Below are 16,632 nucleotides of genomic sequence, written 5' to 3'. Positions count from 1 at the left end.
TAACATTAGTAAATGTTTTCTCCAGTGTCTTTCCCACAACATGAATTCAGCTGAAGTGAGGAGACATCTGGATAGGTTTTTCAGATCATGTGGAATTAGGGTGTGTGCGGAGAAGGTAGCATCTAAACAATTTTTGAAAATCTGGGAAGATCGCCCATGCTTTGTGGCTAATTTTGACAGGTCATTTATATATTTTGGGTTGAAATTGTGCCACTCTGGTTCTGGTTGATCCCCAGCATTCCTGATTTTCTGATAAATAACTGGAAAAGCAGAGATTTTTTGAGCTAATTTCCACTGATCTGAATTAGTTGTTTGGAGTTGAACTTGGGCCCATGGGTCAGGGTTATCTGCATTTAAAGCATTTGGTTCAGAACCGGTGTGTTCTGAGCAGGAAACGGTCTGTTGGCAACAATTTCCGTGGCTTATAGAGGATTCGGAGAGGTAATTAAATGGGAGAGCAGTGGGTTGTAGGTTTTCTGGGGGATATGTATTTTGTGGAGGCTGGGATGGGTAAGGTTGGGGGTAAGACATGGTTTGAGCAGTAGGTGGCGCTGGTGCAGCTGTGATCACGGTTTCTTGGGGAGCGAAGCTAGGACCTGGTGACTGCCTGTGGCAGGGTTGGAGATCTTGAGTGCGCATGTGCGGAAAAGCGGTGGCGCAGTCTGCGGGGCAAGCGGAGAGGGACCGGGAGGACCCTCGGTTTGGGTTTTGGGGCATAAAGGGACATGGTAGGGAGGGTAAAAAGCACCCGTGGCGCGGGGGGGGGGGGGGGGGCGGGGAAGGTAGGGGAGTCGCGAGTGGCTGGGGCGAACCCAGGGGGTCGGGAGCGGGCTGGGTCAGGGGCTATGACGTCAGAGTTGTGCGGCTGGAGCTGCGCATGCGCTTGTCTCGGCTATGGCGGCGGTGTGGCCGTGGAGGATGGGATATGGCGTGGGGGCAGCGGCGGGCGGTGAATCCAGCGCCGTGGGACCGTGCTGGAGCAGCGCGTTCGCGGCGGGCGGGGGCGGCGAAGCAGCGGGACCGAGCGGAGCGGCGGGGGTGCACCGGCGCTGGCGGGAGGCGGTGGGACGGGGAAACCCGGCGCAATCGGGGCGGCGGCGAACGGGGAGATGGGCGGGGGTGACGGGGCGGTGAAACCCAGCGCGGCAGGGGCTGCGGGGGGGAACGAGCTCGGGACAGGAGCTGCAGCGAAATCCGCGGGGGGGGCGTGCGGAGCTGGGAAGGGCGCGGAGCCACGCGAGAACCCTGGTATTGTGAGCGGAGCGGGGGGAAGCGGCTGTGCCGGCGTATAGCGGCGGGGTGGCGGTGCCGGCGACCGGGCTCGTGGCGACCATGGCGGGCGAGTACATGGCGGTTGCGGGGGTCGGGCCGGGCGGCAGCGGGACAGGGGAAGCAGGGAGGGGGCCGGGAGGAGCAGGGCCGGCGGTGGCGACCGGCAACGGCGCGAATTGTGGGTGCGGGGGCGATGCGAGAGGGGCGGGCAGTGCGTTCTCGGGTGCGGGCGAGGTGGGGACGGGGGGAGCGAGGCTTTCCGGGACAGTCACGGACGGCATTGTTCTGGGAAAGGTGGCAATGGTTGTTATCGCGGGGACGGGGGAGGTGGAGAGGTTGGGAGCCGCGGGGCTTGTGTCGGCGCGGCTGAGACCGGCGGGGGAGGTGCTGGCGCTGCCGAGGTGGGAGGGAACGGCAGAGCGGGTACGGGGGTGGCGGGGGAGGGGGTATGTGGGAGCGCAGGCGCTGGGGGAGCGGTGGAGGGATTGGGGGGGACAGGAAGGAGAGGAGGAGGGGGCAGGGAACTGTTCGGGGGAGCAGAGGGTGATGATGCAGCTGCTGGGGGAGGAGAGGCGGGGGAGGATGGGAGAACTTTGAGCTGCCTCTACTGGGGGAGGGGCGATTATAGGGCTGGTAAGGGGGGAGTGAAGGCGCTTTTTCTTGGTCTGGAGGTGGGGGGGGGGGAAAGCAGACTGGGACAGAGCAGTATTAATTTGAGTTTGTGAGTTTGGCAGGGGATTTTTGGTGGGAGGAATCTGTTTTTTAACTGCATGTACAATGTGTTGGAATAAAGGGATATAAGAAGAAACATTGAAATTGCCTTGTGTTTGTAAAGAATAGATATGAGTACCAACTGAGTCTAAGAAAGAGGGTGAAGTGATAGTTTCAGTGTTACAATGAGGAAATTCAGCAAAAAGCCATTTAATGAAGTGTTTTAAGATTTAGAAAGCTGTCCTCTTGAGAAAGTGAAATTATTAGAAGGAAGGAGAGTTGAGAGGTGGGTATATAGATCTTTCTCAATATGGGAAAGCTTGGGTTTTGTGAGTATGTTCCCAATATTTTCACAAACCAGCAGAAAAAAGAGAGGAAAAAACAAAAAAAAAAATCCCAGAAAATGACCCCGAGTTTCCCCATGCAGGTGTTAGAAAGGGCAGATTGAGATAATCTGAGATAATCACAACTTCTTCAGTCAACAGGGACGAAGCAGCTGGTTTGTGCTAGCTGTGCATCTGCTTTTCAGGTCCAGAATTCTGAGGTTGTCTGATGCTCCTTCAGGAAATGGTCAACTCTTTTTAAAACAAAGAGCTACCCATCTAAGGGTTTTGACGACTGGAAGATGGAACAGTTCAAACGAATTACCATTCGTCAGTGTGAGGGCAAGATTTCAGACACTGTTCTGGGTGCCAAATGTGAACTGTTTCTGTCTCTGGTGGGTCTTTTACCAGGACTGGAGAGTACTGATATCGATCAGCGACGTCTCAGCAGTTCACTCAGCCAGCAGAGAAAGACCGGGGGCCATGGGAGACGTTTCCACAAGATCTTTATTTCATGCGGAAGGAGGTCAGGCGGGAGTCCCCCAGACAAAGGGGAGACTATCATATTTATAGATTCAAGGAGGATTGAAATTATAACCAATAGAAAGTTATACAGAGAACAGCATCCAATCCAAGTCAAAAGTTCTAAAGGTGAACTGACCAATTACACAAGCTAATTTCACGATTATAAGGCGCACCTCTGGGAGTTGGCAAATTTCGCAACTTTGTACATTATATAAGGTGCACCGGACTATAAGGCGCACTTTTTTTTTGCACCGAAGATTCGTGCCGCGCACAACAAAGTAACAAACTAGTAATGGAATCCCGTGATCATGGAGTTTACTGGCAGGTGCTCAATTTGCAAACATTTTTCACAGATTGGTGTAGCCTTTAAATGCAGCCCCAAGCACCCTCCCCATGCGCGGGGTCCAGCACTCCTGCCCGCCCCCAGCTGGCGAGGTGGGGCTTGGGGTGGCCGCGGCTCGTGGCTGCCGCGGTTCAGGGCAGCTCGGGGTGGCCACAGCTCACACCTTGGCGTTGCTGTGGTTCAGGGTGGCTCGAGGCTGCCTGCGGCTCGAGGTGCCTCAGGGCCACCCGCGGCTTGGGGTGGCGCGGGGCTGCCCGCTTCCTCCCTCCCTGTGCAGCTCCTGCTGGCTGGGGGCTGGCCGCAACCGCCCGGTCCCGCCCACCCCGTGTGACTCCTGCTGGCCGCGGCCGCCCGCTCCCGCCTCCCCTCGCGGCTTGGCTCACGGCTCACACTTCCAGGTTGGCAAATTTCGCAACTTTGTACATTATATAAGGCGCACCGGACTATAAGGCTCACTTCCGGGTTCGGACCAAAATTTTAGTCAAAAGGGTGCATCTTATAGTCGTGAAATTACTGTACACAAGCTAATTTCTAACCAATTGTCTTCCAAAATGATAGATTGAATTCATTCCTAAAGAATCTGTTCAACCTTTGTATCTAGGAGACCTTATCTACTCAAGCAAGTTCCAGGGTCCTGGAGTAGACAATTTGGGAGGAATTGTATCTTCCACACCGGGTTGGCAAACGAAGTGTAGCAAGAACTCTGTAGCCATAGCAGTAGCTCCTGCAAACAGCCGGGAGATGCTTCCTCCACCGGGGGTCGAGGTCCCGTGTTTTTCCCTGAGGCACCTGAGTAGATGGTGAGGGTCCTTTCCAGTGAGATTGGGTGTTGATAAGTTCCCAGTTCAACAGCCACCAGCCACTCTTATGAGCAAAGCCTCACTCATGGTAGGAGAAGCATTAAAGACGGAACTTCACAGACGCAGCGAATTCTCCCCACAGCAAGAGCAGCACTGTTCCCCTCCGGTCCTGAGAGAGAGAGAGAGAGGAGCTGAGTGCAGCCCCTCACCTCCCAGCTGTGAAAAACAAAGTTCACAATTTAGAATTTTAAAAGTATATTAAGGGATAAAACCAGGGACAAACATACCCAGTGCTGGGGTGTTTTTGGCAATTAGCCAAAGAACACAGGGTCAATGTAAAACATAATTCTCTATATACTGTTACATTGCTAGGGTACATGCATATTCATGAGTTTATACATTATTCAAACATTCCTTTGAGTTTTTGATGTTCCAGGAACTCTCTTGTTTGGTTTTAACCTCTGACTTGTCTGCATGACATTCTGTAGATCATGTCAATATATTTTATTTCTTCCTGTGGTTCCATCCTGTTGTTTCATACTCCCTGATAGCGAGGAGTTGATAAATCCTTCCTGGATGCTTATGGTCTGGTTTTTGTCACTGTTATAACTTGGATAGGCCAGTCCGCAGATGTAAGAAAAATAATTGCTTTACACCATTCTCTTAAGTTGGTTACGTAGAGGTATTTTAGTCTCTATTTTATAATTTTGCTAAAGCCTACCATATATTTATCACATTACTATTCATATAAACTATACAGTGTATGCATAAATTGACAGATTATACTATACAAAAGCAGTTAAAAGTAAGTATAAATTGTACCATATCGAAATATTTGAGATGCAAAAAGCTACTCTATGAATGCGAAAGTTAATATTATATTGTCATCTATAACACAGCTAAAATCTCGTGGTATCTCTGCCCTTCCCAAGAGAAAATCCCCCACCTCAGAGACAGTAGAAAACTGCACCTTTCCCGTCTCTTTGGATGCATCTTTTATCTCTCTTAAGTATCCATTGTTCTCATCTCTTAGGCAACAAATGGGGTAAATTTCCTGAGCCAAAAGAAAAAAAAAAAAAATTAAAAATCCTATCCTCCAATATTCGGCCACCAATTATTACAGTATTCAACCAATTGTTCCTGATTGAGGGGACCCTGAGTCCTTGTCCTGGTTTAGGATAAATTTTGGGAGGAAACTTTTGAAGTGGTCTCCTCTAGAAAGTAAATTCAAGCTGCCCCCTACCCCAATCGGTTCCGGAGGTAAAACTTCTAAAGGAATGTTTCCCTAAAAGGCAAAATTCAGTGGCCCTTCCCCCCCACCTGTTCAGAAGATAAACCTCCTTTGAGAAAAGTAGAAAAATTGTTTATTTTACAAGCAAAGTACAGTAATTTCACAACTATAAGGTGCACCGGATTATAAGGCGCATTTCCGAACTTTGTCCATATATAAAGTGCACTGGACTATAAGGCGCACTTTTTTTTGCAGCGAGGAGCCATGCCGCATGCAACAAAGTAACTAATTAGTAATGGAATCCCGCGATTGCGGGATTTACTGGCAGGTTCTAAATTTGGAAACATTTTCCACACATTGGCGTAGCCTTTAAACGCAGCCCCAGGCACCCTCCGCGGGCCCTGGCACTCCCGCCCAGCGCCAGCTGGCGCAACTCTGTGCTGCCACGGGGCTGTTCCCCCTCACAGCTCAGCGCTGCCACGGTGCCATTCCCCCTCACGGCTCAGCGCTGCCGAGGGGCCCCCTCCCCCTCGCAGCTCAGCGCTGCCACAGGGCCGTTTCCCCACTCGGCTTAGCGCTGCCGCGGGGCCACCTCCCCCTCGCAGCTTGGCGCTGCCGCGGTACTGCCTCCTCCTCGCAGCTCGGCTCGCAGATCACACTTCCGGGTTGGCAAATTTCACAACTTTGTCCATATATAAGGCACACGGGATTATAAGACACACTTCTGGGTTTCAATCAAAATTTTAGTCAAAAGGGTGCACCTTATAGTCGTGAAATTACTGTACTCACAAACATGAAAAAAAAATAATAATATTAAACAATGGAACCTCTTGATGTTCTGAAGAGATGGCAAATTCAGAAAGTCCTTTTCATCGGGTGTAGCTTGGCTCGCTCAGTCTCTTATCAGTTCCTCCTGTGCTGGAAAATGCCACGTCCCGGCCCCGGTGGGCCACAGGAGTGAATTCCGGGTGTTCTTCTGGGTTTTCAGTCCTGAGTAGGGCCGATCAGTTCCAAGATGAAGAAAAACCATAGTCTAAAAAAAACCCGAACTAAAAGCAAAGGACAGTTCTCTCCTGCTCCCCATTCATGCTGCAGACAACATGCACTGAAAGATCCGAAACTCTTATCTTTATGTTTTGAATACTGCAGTGAAAAAATTTCCACCGCTTTTCCTTCTCCCCCCCCTTTGCTCTCATATCTAGTTTTAAAGGTGAATAACTTATTTCTGAACTAAACAGAAGGATGGGGATACCAGCATCATAAAGCAACACCAGGACAGTCCTAATTATGGTTTAAAATTAATCATTAAAATCTGATATGATCACAAAGACCCTCTAACTACAGTAATATCACGATTATAAGTCGCACCTGATTATAAGCCACACGTCTGGGTGTTGACAACTTTTCGTTCTTTGTCCATATATAAACCACACCGGATTATAAGCTGCACTTTCGTTTGCAGCGAGGATCCGCATGCAACTTTCACAAAGTTGCCAATCAGTAACAGAATCGCGGGGTTTACTGGCTCAGCTCAGGGTCGTGTGGGCTCGGCTCGGAGCTGCCCCGCTGCCGGGGCCGGGTAGGCTCCGGCTCAGCTTGGGGCTGCTGCGGGCTCACACTTCCGGGTTGACAAATTTCTGAACTTCATCCATATATTGGCTGCACCTGATTATAAGCCGCACTTCTGGGTTCGGACCAAAATTTTAGTCAAAATGGTGCTGCTTATAATTGTGAAATTACTGTAATTAAAGTTAGAAACTGGTATGTTTATTCACCGACAGGCAGCACGGGAGTCACCTCCGAAAGGTGTGACCACCCCAAACAATGTTCTTTGCCATCTATTTATTTCCCAAGATTTTATATACAATACGTATGCATAACCCCAGCACCTCCCATCCCCATTCGATATTAAAATGAGGCTATTAGTCCTTCACGTATGCACAATTCTTCTCTTGAATTGGGTCGGTGGTCTCAAAGGATGAAGTCAGGAGAGTCTTCATCAGGTCTTGGTGACCCTCTGGCACGATCCAAGGCCCCGTGCTTCATGATGTAGTCCAGGTGCTGGCCATTGTTCTTACTGGTTTCGGTTTGCTCTTGTAACGGTTCACTTACTCTATGTTATTCTATACACAAGCTCGTAATAGCAGACAATATAGCAATTAGCTCTAGCTTTAAGCATCTAGTAATCATTAACCTACCATTTCTCTTCCTAACTTATATCTTGGTCATGGAAATTGTTTCTACCCTTAGCAAAAATCTTAATTCTTTAAAATCATGATTCATTCCCCACTCCTTCTTCAAAGTTAGTAAATTCTTTTACTAATATGTAGATTCTTCATCATCTAGCAAAAGCTATGTGGTAGGGGTCCTTTAAGACCGTACCATATGCTCTTGATATTGAAGTTAAGGTTGCTACTCGCTTCAGCACTCTCCAATTCCAAACAAGTATTATAACAGACAGAATCAAACTTATGCTAATTAAAATAAACAATACAACAATCGGATGAATCAAGATATTGAGCAAGCCGGTTGCAGTTGGTGACCACCCAAAAAGCACATCCCACTAATGATGGGATGGGCCTTTTTCTAGCCTTTTATCTACTCTCTGTATAGTGTCTGTGTCATGATGTATTATGTTCAAAGTTCTCTTTCCTTCATCTTTAATTTCTTTGAGAATTTCTTTTAATTCATTGTGTTTCAATAATTGTGTAACCAAAGTTAAATTCATCCCTTGAAATATCCCGATATTTGAATATCCCGATATTTCTTGGACAGTAGTCAAGTTTGCCTTTATATGTTGGTGCGATACAACAGGTGCCTGATAGGAAAAATCACACCCTTCAATTTTGACAAAGTTACAAATGCACAAGTTAAATTGAGTTTCATTGACAGTAATCCCATCCACCATTATAGTGGGGCATACTGTCTTAAGGCAGACACAACCTTGTCCTGTATACACAAGCAGGGTTGTCTGATTAATGGGATGCATTTCAAAGTGACAAATGCTTTTCTCTGTATCCAAACAAGTATCTTTATCATCACCTATATTACCTTCTCATATAGAACCCAATTGTTCCCTTACTGAGCAGGGTTCTAAGTTAATGGTTCACCACTTTCCTTCAACTTTCTGTGCCCACATTCTGTGTTCAGAAGGATATAGTATGGTCCCCTCATGATTTAACCCTAAAACAACCATCGGATGTATCACACTCACTGATGCATCATATACAGTTAAAATGAAAGCTCTTACCATACTTGTCATGGGATTATAAGTAAAATTAACTAACACCCACCAAGATTGGAACTCCTTTTCTAGATCTGAGGCGTTATCCCAAATAACTTTACAGATTTCAGCAGGGAATGTGCCTTCTCCTCCATCTCAAATGACTGAGGCCACTACTGATTGCATCCATAACTGTGCCTGTGTACACCCAAGTGTCAAAGAAATATTTTCACTAGCTTTGCCCAAGGTACTAATTATCAGTTAATGATCTCGTTGTTCTATATATTCCCATTCTGGTAATATTTTAGGCAACTTCCACTGGCCGGTACCTAATGCCAATAAGGAAGATTGTAGAGGCTGCTGCAATTTAACCTTATCACTACCCATTACTGTCAATTTGTTCATTAATACTTCTGAATCCATGGTATTTAGTACTCCTAGTCCCATCGCTAATAATCCAGTAAGGTCTGTCTTCTGTCTGGATGTATAAGGGACATGCTTCTGCAACCAGGTGATCCAATCCATAAAAGGGGTCCTTAAAAATGGAGCACACTCAGGCCAAATACCAGAGGCATTCACTTGCATTGCCATCTCCCGTTTCAATGACCACTTTGGATTAACTATCAATTTTTTAATTCCTGTCTACTTAACAGCATATGGCTCAGCTTTAGTAATTATGGGAGCTATGGATTCTAAAATGGTTTGAGTAACCCATTGTGGTTCTTTTAGGATTGTCGCTAGTCGAGGTGGTTGAGTTACCTTAATCTCATCCTTTCGGGGAGCAGTACAAACTTGAGTTATATTAAAATCAATCTTAAAATCCTTAATTGCACAACCCTCTATTTTGAGCCTAAACTCGGAACAGTTAATTAAGCATTTGTCACAGCATTCAGAACTAATTCGAGTAAGTTTCATGTGTTCTTAATAAGATTCATTAAATCCATCCTGGACAAATGCATATTCACATCCCCAAACATTTCTTCCTTCCCACACAGTTGCATTTGTAACTTTTAGCATCTGAACCAGAGACTTATGGGAGTCGAAATCATAAGCTTTCCCTTGGCACTTATATATGTCAGTCACATTATAATGCACTGATGCTGCATTAGCTGTAGCTATAGCAATGGTGATAAATGCCACCACTCTCCAGGCTATGCCTACTTGATTATCCATTACAACTACAAGCCGCTCTATTTCCCAGAGAGTTGTTATACTATATCTATCATTTCACCCACGCTCTATTTATTTTTCCTGAGAAAGTTTAAATTTCAGTTCATTGTCACCCGGTATAACTTTCCAGAGTCCCTCAGGTGCTTTCTTCACTCGGGAGTGATGGATCCAGGTGCTTTGCTCCTTGATCTTGATTGCAGCAATGGTGATGAGGAGCACTTGGAATGGTCCCTCCCACTGTGGTTCCAAAGTTTTCTCTGCAAAAGACTTAACATATACATAATCCCCAGGCTGCACATCATGTACTGGTCCATCCAATTCTCTACTTCGAGCCCCAGCCACATGTTTCTTAATTTCTCTAAGTTCTTTGTTTAGGGCCATCATATACCTGTGTAGGGTTTCCTCCCCTACTTGAGTGGGTGTTGTCCCTTCTTGAATTCCATATGGCCTTCCAAACAATATTTCAAAGGGGCTTAGTTTTTCTTTTATTCTTGGCTTAGTCCGAATTCGTAATAATGCTAATGAGAGAGCTTGAGGCTAAGGTAATTTTGCCTCTTGTTCCAATCTTATAATTTGCTGCTTAATCAGATGATTCATTTTTTCCACTTGGTGACTTGACTGGGGATGGTATGAAGTTCCCAGTCTATACCTAAATGACAGCTAATTTACTGCATAAATTTTGAAATAAAATGTGGTCCCCTATCTGAAGATATTGTGGCTGGGACCCCAAAACGCGGTATTATTTCTTGTAACAATACTTTGGTTACCTCTCGCGTTTTGGCAGTTCTGGTAGGGAAAGCTTCTGGCCACCTTGAAAAGGTATCTGTTAATACCAATAGGTATCGGTACCCCCCTCTCCTGGGTAGTTCTGAAAAATCAATTTGCCATTGCTGCCCAGGTCCATAACCTTTCCCAATTTGTCCAAGCTTTGGTTTAGGAATATTTTTGGGATTAGTTTGGAGACAAAGGCTACATTGGCGAGTTACCTGAATTACGTACTGTGCCTTGCAAGTTTCTGGCCATAATTCAATCTTTCAAATAATTGTACAGAGCATCTATTCCCCAATGTGTTTTCTCATGTTCCCTTTTCACTGATGACCATAACATGTAAGAGGGGATCACAAGCTTGCCTTTTCCTTCATCTATAATAGCCCCCCCTCCTGGTTATAACTTCCGTTTTCTTCCTTAATGAGATTCTTATCCCTTTTACTATACCTTGGCTTACCTTCAATAGAAATTTGCCCATCTGGAATTAAAACTGCCTCAACTGTTTCAATAATTGCCTCACCTTTAGCTGTTTCTTTTACCTTTCTGTCCGCCAGCTCATTTCCCTCTTCCAATTCAGAGCTCACTTTTTGGTGTGCCTTGATGTGCATAATAGCTACCTTTTCAGGTAACTGAATTGCATCTAACAGTTTTATTTCTTGTGCATGTTTAATATTCTTCCCTTGTGAGTTCAGCAGTCCTCTTTCTTTCCAAATGTCTCCGTATGCATGAACCACTCCAAATGCATACCTTGAGTCTGTATAAATGTTGATTTCTTTTCCTTTTGCCAGCTCTAAGGCCCAGGTTAAGGCGACTATTTTAGCTTTTTGCGCAAAGGTGTTTGTTGGCAATGGTCCAGACTCTATTAACTCTGCTAGTGGTAACCCCTTACCCAGCATGTCTTTTTCCACTGATGATAAAGCTGCTTCCATCAGTATACCAGGTCTCAGTGTCCTCGAGAGGGGTGTCCTTCAGATCCGAGCGACTGGAGTAGGTGGCTTCAATGGTCTCCAGGTAGTCATGGATCACTGGTTCTCCCATACTCCCACTGAGGAAAGAAGCTGGGTTCACAATGTTAGTTACCACAATTTCAACATCATTTTGTTCTACCAGTATGGCCTGGTACCTTAGAAATCTTTGTGGGGAAAGCCAATGTCCCCCTTTCGCCTCCAGGACTGCAGACACTGTGTGGGATACTAGCACGGTCATCTTCTGGCCTAGGGTGAATTTGCATGCTTCTTGGATGTTCACTGCTACTGCTGCAACAGCTCTGAGGCACCCTGGCCACCTCTTGGCTGCTGTGTCCAACTGTTTGGAGAGGTAGGCAACTGCCCTCTGGTATGGACCAAGGTCTTGTGCTAGTATTCCCAGAGCAATCCCCTGCTTTTTGTGAGAAAACAGGAAGAATGGTTTACTCACGTTTGGAAGTCTCAGGGCTGGAGCTGACATGAGGGCCTTCTTTAGTTGGTCAAAGGCTCATGTTGCTTCTTTCATCCATTGGAGGTCTCTGTTGCCTTCTGTAGTCAAGGCATATAGGGGTTTGACTAACAACCCATAATTGTAAATCCACAGTCTGCACCACCCCATCATGCCCAAAAGGGTTCTCAGTTCCTTCGCTGTCTGGGGTTTTGGGGTCTGGCATACTGCTTCCTTGCAATCCTGTCCCAAGGTTCTTTGTCCAGCACTAATCTCATAGCCCAAGTAGATAACTGTTTACCACACCATCTGGGCTTTCTTCTGGGATACTCAATACCCTTGTAGACCCAAAAAGTTTAGGAGGCTTACCGTCCACTCCACACATGCCTCTTGAGTTTTGGTAGCTATCAGGAGGTCATCCACATACTGTAACAGCTGTCCTTCTCCTGATGGAGCTTCCCAGAAGGCTAGATCTTTTTCCAGCTGTTCTGCAAATATGATAGGGGAATTCTTGAGCCCCTGGGGTAGTACACACCATGTGAGCTGAGTTTTACGTCCAGTTTTGGGATTCTCCCATTCAAATGCAAAAATTTTCTGGCTGGCTTCATGGAGAGGAAGGCAAAGGAAAGCATCCTTCAAATCTGAAACAGTAAACCAGGTTAGTTCAGATGTTAAATGAGTTAACAAGGTGTAGGGGTTGGCAACCACTGGGTATACATCTTCAGTTATCTTATTAACAGCTCTTAAATCTTGTACTAACCTGTATGATCCATCGGGCTTTTTCACAGGGCAAAATAGAAGCATTAAAATCAGATTGACACTCTTTTAAATTTGCAAAAACTTCACAATGATTGGGCTAATTTCTTCTCTGTCTTCCTTCTTTAAGGATATTGCCAAACTCTGACTGGTTGTTTTCCTTCTTTAAGCTGGATTTGTACTGGTATAGCATTCTTTGCTCTCCCTGGTATATTAGAGGCCCATACCCCAGGGAACAACTGACCTGTTATTTTCTTAATAATTTCTTCTTCATTTTCAACTTGAATTTCTTTGGTTATTAGCATTAAGCTTAACAGTTCCACATACTTGCTGATCTTTTACCTCCAAACTAATTTTCCACATTTTTGAATATTATTTTTGCTTCTAATAGTTCCAATAGATCTCTACCCAAAAGTGCTGATGGAGCATTGAGCATATATAAAAACCTGTGAATTCCCCATTGTTTCCCAAGTTTATATTTTAGTGGTTTACAAAAATAGGCTCTTTCAGATTAGCCAGTTGCCCCCTTTACCATGACATAATCATCTGTTATTCATATTAAGGCTTTATTTAACACCAAATATGCTGCCCCTGGGTCTATTAAAAACTTAATTTCTATTTCTTTGATCCCTAGTTTCATTATAACCAGAGGGTCTCCTAGGGTAAGATCCTCCAGTCCATCTCAGTCTTCTTTAACATAAGCAAACACTTCCTCCCCTTTTTGAACTCCTTTTCTTGTATCATCACCTTTTCTTTGTTCCAGACACTGGCTTTTCCAGTGTCCAATTTTCTTACAGTATGCACATCGATCTCTCCTTAGCCAGGGGGGTTCCTGCCTTAGTGGCCCTTGTCCACACCTCCCTTTTTCTTCTTCCCTTATTACTACTACTAATTGTCTCATCCCTTCTTTACACTCTTCTTGCCGATTACTAAAAACTCGCCATGCCTCTTCTAGCAAAATCCCCAAATCTCCCACTGTCAGACCCCATATTTTCTGAAGTTTACGTCTGATGTCCCCTGTAGATTGTCCTAGAAATAAACTCACTAGTTGTATCCCTTCCTCAGACTCAGGATCTAAAGTTGTATGGCAACACAATGCATCTCGTAAATGTTCTAAAGATTCAGAAGGTGTTTCAGAGGGACCTTGCTTAATTGCATACAAGACCAACCAGTTAGTTTATTGTTTTAGGAACTGCCCTTTCTAACCTCTTTACTATAAAATCTTGATAATCCTCTAATTTTCCCATATCATTATTATTATTAGGATTCCATTGTGGATGCTGGAGAGGAAAAACATCACTAACTCTGCACTTTGTTATTCTGCAAGCATCTTCTGCTAAACTCCCAGCTACCCTCAAAACTACAGTAATTTCATGATTATAAGCTGCACTTCTGGGTGTCGGCAACTTTTCATTCTTTGTCCATATATAAGCCGCACCTGATTATAAGCCACACGTCCGGGTGTCAGCAACTGTCTTGGGTTACAAGACAGAGTGTGATAAAAGGTATCTTTTCTATCACCATCTGTTGAGGGTGGGGGCAGTGATCCTTATCTCCGCGGGAGATATTCTGCTAATGGGCCATCCATTGAAACCAGACGGGGCATTGTTCTTTATCTTTTCACAACTCTTCTTTCCTCCAGGCAGTCATTTTCTGCTAATGGTCCATTGTGTCCCACTGTGTGACTGATAAAATTATTTCATCCCATTGGAAGTTGCTCCAGCCAGGGGGAAGAGCCAAACATTTCTTACCTAGATAAAAACAGAGGTTTTGGGACACTAAGGGAGCCCTTTATCCACTGGACTCCAGAGGAAAACCGGATTTCTCCACATCACCACTGGACCTCTGGAGGGAAACTGCACCTTCTACAGGAGCACTGCTTCAACTAAACCACATCTGTCACTGCAAGAGAACTGCATCCACCATTTAATGGGACTGCTACCAACACCCTGCCTGATGGGGTGTCAGGTTGTACTCTGACTTTGTCAGGGTTTGGAGTTTGTTTCTTTGTAGTACTGTATTTCTATTTTAATTTTCCTAGAAAAGAACTGTTATTCCTAATTCCCATATCTTTGCTGAAAGCCCCTTGATTTCAAATTTATAATTTGGAGGGAGGGGGTTTACATTCTCCATTTCAAAGAGAAGCTCCTGCCTTTCTCAGCAGACACCTGTCCTCCAAACTAAAACAGCAACTTTTCGTTCTTTGTCTATATATAAGCCGCATCTGATTATAAGCTGCACTTCCGGGTTCAGACCAAATTTTAGTCAAAATGGTGCGGCTTATAATCGTGAAATTACAGTAATTTCACAGCTATAAGGCGCACCCTTTTGACTAAAATTTTGGTCCGAACCCGGAAGTGCGCCTTATAGTCCGGTGCGCCTCATATATGGACAAAGTTCAGAAATTCGCCAACCCAAAAGTGCGAGCTGCAAGTCGAACCGGAACCCGTGGGAGCTGCGACCGCGCGGGGGGAGCCAGGAACTTTGGGAGCTGTGGCCGCAGGGCGGGGGAAACTGGGAACTGGCACGACCGCCAGCTGGGGGGACGCCAGGGCGTGGCTGCCAGCTGGGGGAGACGCTGCGCAGCTGCCAGCCGGGGAGAAGCAGGGAGAAGCCACGCGACCACTGGCCAGAGGGACACGGCGTGGCCGCTGGCCAGGGGGACGCGGGGAGAAGCGGGGAGAGGCGGCACAGCGGCCGCTGACTGGGGGGTGTCACAGTCCGCACAACCTGAGCGGGGGTCGTGATGGTTCGTTCAACCGCAGGGTGCAAAGGACAACAGCAAGAGACTAAGGTTTTGTTCAGCAACAAGCAGCAAAGCAATTTATTGAGGGCCAACAATTCAGTTTTGGGATAATGGTGAGAAGGAGAGAGATAAAAAGATGACGAAGTAGGGAGGGAGAGACAGACAGAGACAGACAGAGAAAGAGAGGGAGGGAGAGACAGACAGAGAGAGACAGACAGAAAAAGAGAAAGAGGGACAGAGACAGAGAGACAGAAAGACAGAGAGACAGAGAGAGAGCGAGAGAGAGAGAATAGGGGGGAATAACTACCAACAGATGAGAAGTCCTCAGGTCATCCGGCGATGTCTTCCATCCATGGGGAGAAAGAAGTCTCCGAAGGTCTCTTCTGAGGGTGATAATTTTATAGTCCATTTCGAGGCGAGGGGCCTCTGGCCAAAAGGTGGGAAAATTTATGGACCATTGTGAGAGTGAGGCCTGTTGATTCAGCTGCAGAGAGTACGGTTCAGCCTGCACCTGCTAGGGCACAGTGCACCGTAACGAATACAGCACACAACCAGGCTCAGTCCATTAGAACATCCGCCTTGGCTAGCTTCAGCGGTTCCGGCCTGGAACGAGTGGTGGGGGTCTCAAGGTCTCAGTCACTGACGATGATTGTGAAGCAGAATCAGGCAATCTTCAGACCGACCCTTACACCACTCCGTGACTCACGATCATTGTCAGGAGCGCTTCTTCGTGATGTTATTCCAACGTCTTCAGGACTCGTCTGAGTTGGTAGCACATCCCAGGGAAAACAAAGATAGGAAAATGGATAGGATAGAAGAGTAAGAGAGATAAGGGGAAAGAGGAAGGGAAAACAAACAAATGATCAATCTTTTCAATTATTCAATTATTTTCATTCCATAGAAACAATTTCTGCTTACAGAGAAAAAAATGATCAATTTCAATGTGAAATACAATGCAACAATCAATTTTAACCAATATTCAAAATGCAATTCGATTAAACTAAGCAATTTTTAAATTGATATTCAAAAGTTAAGATAATCAAAAAATAACCCATTTCAACTATGATTCAAATTACAGGACGGTCAAAAGAAAGTGATCTTTTAATCAAAGACATGTTTTGTTTTATATTAAGATCACACAGTACTCCTTACATCAATAACCTTAGGGATGTCAATGGTGACAGATTTGTGTAAATTTAGTGTGGATGTCAAATGTGTCAACCGTTTTATAATTTTCCAATTCATAATATAGAGAATTGCTGATAAAACAAAACCAATCAAGACCAGGATCAAGAGAACGATGATGGGATGACTCAGTTTGTTTAGGACTCCTGTGGCATTAGGCGACCAC

At 45.6% G+C, this 16,632-nt stretch overlaps 1 protein-coding gene across 1 annotated transcript in view; it reads right to left on the bottom strand.

The window, feature by feature from the left end:
• Window positions 1-843: 843 nt before the first annotated feature.
• Window positions 844-16,632, bottom strand: part of LOC117005032 — a 182,790-nt gene continuing 167,001 nt past the window's right edge. Inside the window, exons 6-7 of the mRNA XM_042780134.1 lie at window positions 12,149-12,267; window positions 844-1,737 (exon numbers count right to left, since the gene is read on the bottom strand). Of these exons, the coding sequence (XP_042636068.1) occupies window positions 844-1,737; window positions 12,149-12,267 (1,013 nt within the window). The remainder of the gene's footprint in view (window positions 1,738-12,148; window positions 12,268-16,632) is intronic.

This window comes from Catharus ustulatus, chromosome W (genome assembly GCF_009819885.2).
Source record: "Catharus ustulatus isolate bCatUst1 chromosome W, bCatUst1.pri.v2, whole genome shotgun sequence".
Classification (NCBI taxonomy): Eukaryota; Metazoa; Chordata; class Aves; order Passeriformes; family Turdidae; genus Catharus; species Catharus ustulatus.
Note: the sequence above shows the minus strand (reverse complement) of the source record. Positions and strands in the feature narration are given on the sequence as shown.